Genomic DNA, 2,880 nt, shown 5'->3' with positions numbered 1-2,880 from the left:
CACCAGAAGAGGGCATCAGATCTCATTACAGATGGTTGTAAACCACCATGTAGTTGCTGGGATTTGAACTCAGGACTCCTGGAAGAGCAGTCAGTGCTCTTACCCACTGAGTCTTCTCTCCAGCCCTTTTCCTTTAATTTTTAATTAATTGATTGATTGTGTGTATGTGTGTGTGTCTGTCTGTTTTTTCCTTCTACTATGTGAATCCTAGGACCAGACTCAGGTCATGAAGTTTGGTGGTAGGCACCTTTACTAAATGTGACATCTTGCTGGCCACACAAAATCTCAAGACAGGGCTTTCATGCACTTCATTGATTCACCATTATGACAATTATCTCCTGTGGCATGGTACCTCCAGCAGCCTTGGTACATGAGATAGATCGGTAAGAATGGTTAGGTATTTATCACTGTCCCTTCTTTGTATCTAGTCTCTTCCTGTTATAAAGCAGTGCCTTTACTTTGAAAACATTGTCACTTACAACTTTCAGGAAACTATGTCATCATTTTTTTTTAACCATTGTTTAACCATTTTTTCTCATCAGTGGGGTTTCTTTAATAATAGTCTTTCTTAACTTTTTTTTTTTTGACTCTTAAAAACATAACTTGCAAGGACTTAGGAGGGACTTAGTAGGTAAAGAAAGGGTTTTCTGTACAAGCACGAGGATTTGAGTTTGTACTGCTAGCACCCACATCAAAAGCTAGAAGATGGACTGGAGAGATAGCTCAGCAGGTAAGAGCACTGACTGCTCTTCTGAAGGTCCTGAGTTCAAATCCCAGCAACCACATGGTGGCTCACAACCATCCATAAGGAGATCTTATGTCCTCTTCTGGAGTGTCTGAAGACAGCTATAGTGTTCTCACATATAATAAATAAATCTTAAAAAAAAAAAAATAAAGCTGGAAGACAGAGACAGGAGGATCCCAAGGGTTTTCGTCCAGCAGAGCCAAGGCAAGTGAGCTCCAGGCTCAGCAAGAGCCTGTCTCAAAAGTAAAGTGCAGAATGACCCAGGGAGACAGGGCCAACCACTGCCTGCGTGTGCACAGACGCACAAACCTTCCCACGACACATGTGGACTAGCCTGGATGAGTAGAGGCATCCCGTGAGAGGAACTCTGTATGTCTGTTGTCTCTAGGATTTAATATGTCTTTGAGACTGTTCTCAGTTGCTGGGTTGCTGTGGTGGGCACTTCCCGTGTTAGTTGTGAGTGGAGTTCCCAGCCGTAGGTTCCAGACAATTGGGGAGCAACTTCCTTACCCTGCTCAGATCCTAGGAGGCTCTGCCCCCCATAAGAACAGCCTAAAACCTGGTCCTTTCAGTATTTTGCGCAGTTTCATCTTCCTTTCTACCCCAAATACCAGGGAGAAATGGGTGTGAGTGCAGTTAGATGTGAGCTCTGTCTCCATGGCAACTAAGGATGGGAAGTTAACGCCCGCTGTCTTCTCTCTCGTTAGCCTCAACACAAGCTCACAACTCTGAGGAGGATTTTAGTGTTGGGGGATGGATATGAACTGTGGTCCAAAAGATGGGTGGTTGTCCCATCCTTGGGGTTCATGATTAGGTAGGACTGGGGTGGTCCTGAGAATGTGCATTGGAGTTCTCTGGGAGAATTTGATACTGCCTGGTCTCAGGCACCACACCTGAGAACCACTGCTCTCAACATACCTCCCTGACCACTTTGAATCCAAGGAAACAGATGGCCTTAACTTTGGCTGTCCTACAGGGGAAGAGCTCAGACACGGCGGCAGCACACCGTACTCTGCCCGACACATCCCTCCTTCTGGCTCACTGCCTCTGCTCTCCTCTTGTTCCCACCAGGATTCTTACGCAAGGTATTTGAAATCTCCAATCTATAAAGAAATGCTGGCCAAAGCTATCGAGCCCCAGGAAACCACCAAGAGAAGGCAAGTGGAGCGTCTTTAATCACTGGCTGCCTGCTGGTTACTTGAGAAACTAGGGGCTCTCTTTCTACTAAATGGCTAGAGTGGAGCGATTCGCTTGATGACAATGTTAGGGGCTGGAAAGACATGTGCAGTGAATGAGTGCCTCATTTGCTTAGAAATGCCCTCCAGCAAGATTCCCCTAGTAATTGCCTCCGGTAAGTTAAGTTTTGTTTCTCTGAAGGGCCCTGATTATCAGACCGATAATAATGAGTATCGCAAATGGAACATCTGAGTGTTTTTTGTTGTTTTGTTTTATTGCCCCACCTCTCTACCACCACACAGATGAGTAAGACTTAATTAAGGTATGCCCTTGTATCTCTATTGTTTCCAGACCAGAGAGAGGGGTGGGGAATTGTGCACTGAGAGAAAATACTAGGCAAAAGCAGACAGTAATACTCCAATTCTTAGAAGTCCCTTAACTAGTTGGAAATTATATCATCTTATAGAGACACCAGGACAATAGATGATGCCATGTTCTGAGGGGAAAACTGAACTCTTTTGAGGATATAAGGATGATTTAAAGATTTCAAGAGGAAGGAATAACGGCTTGAACAAACTCTACCAGAGGATTTTTTCAAAACACAATCATTTGCAGGCCGTGTCCCCCATCCCGTGGTTAATAAATATTCCTGTTTGTTCAACCGATACTGGGGCTAATTCCAGCATCTTCAGCCAACTCAGATGTAGGGCATGGGTCGGGTGGGGTGGGAGTAAGCCAGATTATCAAAGGATCTTATGAGAGAATAGGTCATTTTGTTTTTGAGGATGACAGTCCTGAATAAACTCTATTCTATACTATACCATCATGTGGCTGGTCCCTCAACGGGAAGAAATGCCTCAGCATGGGCCCTCAGAGGAACCCCCTTCCCCCACACCATACCATATCTCCACCAAGCATATTCCTGGCTTCTTTCCTTTTTTTTTTTTTTTTTTTTTTTT

At 44.6% G+C, this 2,880-nt stretch overlaps 1 protein-coding gene across 1 annotated transcript in view; it reads left to right on the top strand.

Moving 5' to 3' along the window:
* Rgs9 (regulator of G protein signaling 9) overlaps positions 1–2,880 on the top strand; it is a 75,201-nt gene that overhangs the window by 61,359 nt on the left and 10,962 nt on the right. The window contains exon 16 of the mRNA XM_031352426.1: positions 1,817–1,902. Within this exon, the coding sequence (XP_031208286.1) occupies positions 1,817–1,902 (86 nt within the window). The remainder of the gene's footprint in view (positions 1–1,816; positions 1,903–2,880) is intronic.

This window comes from Mastomys coucha, unplaced genomic scaffold, assembly GCF_008632895.1.
Source record: "Mastomys coucha isolate ucsf_1 unplaced genomic scaffold, UCSF_Mcou_1 pScaffold5, whole genome shotgun sequence".
Taxonomy (NCBI): domain Eukaryota; kingdom Metazoa; phylum Chordata; class Mammalia; order Rodentia; family Muridae; genus Mastomys; species Mastomys coucha.
The sequence above is the reverse complement of the archived record's forward strand: the minus strand, read 5'-3'. Positions and strand labels throughout refer to the sequence as shown.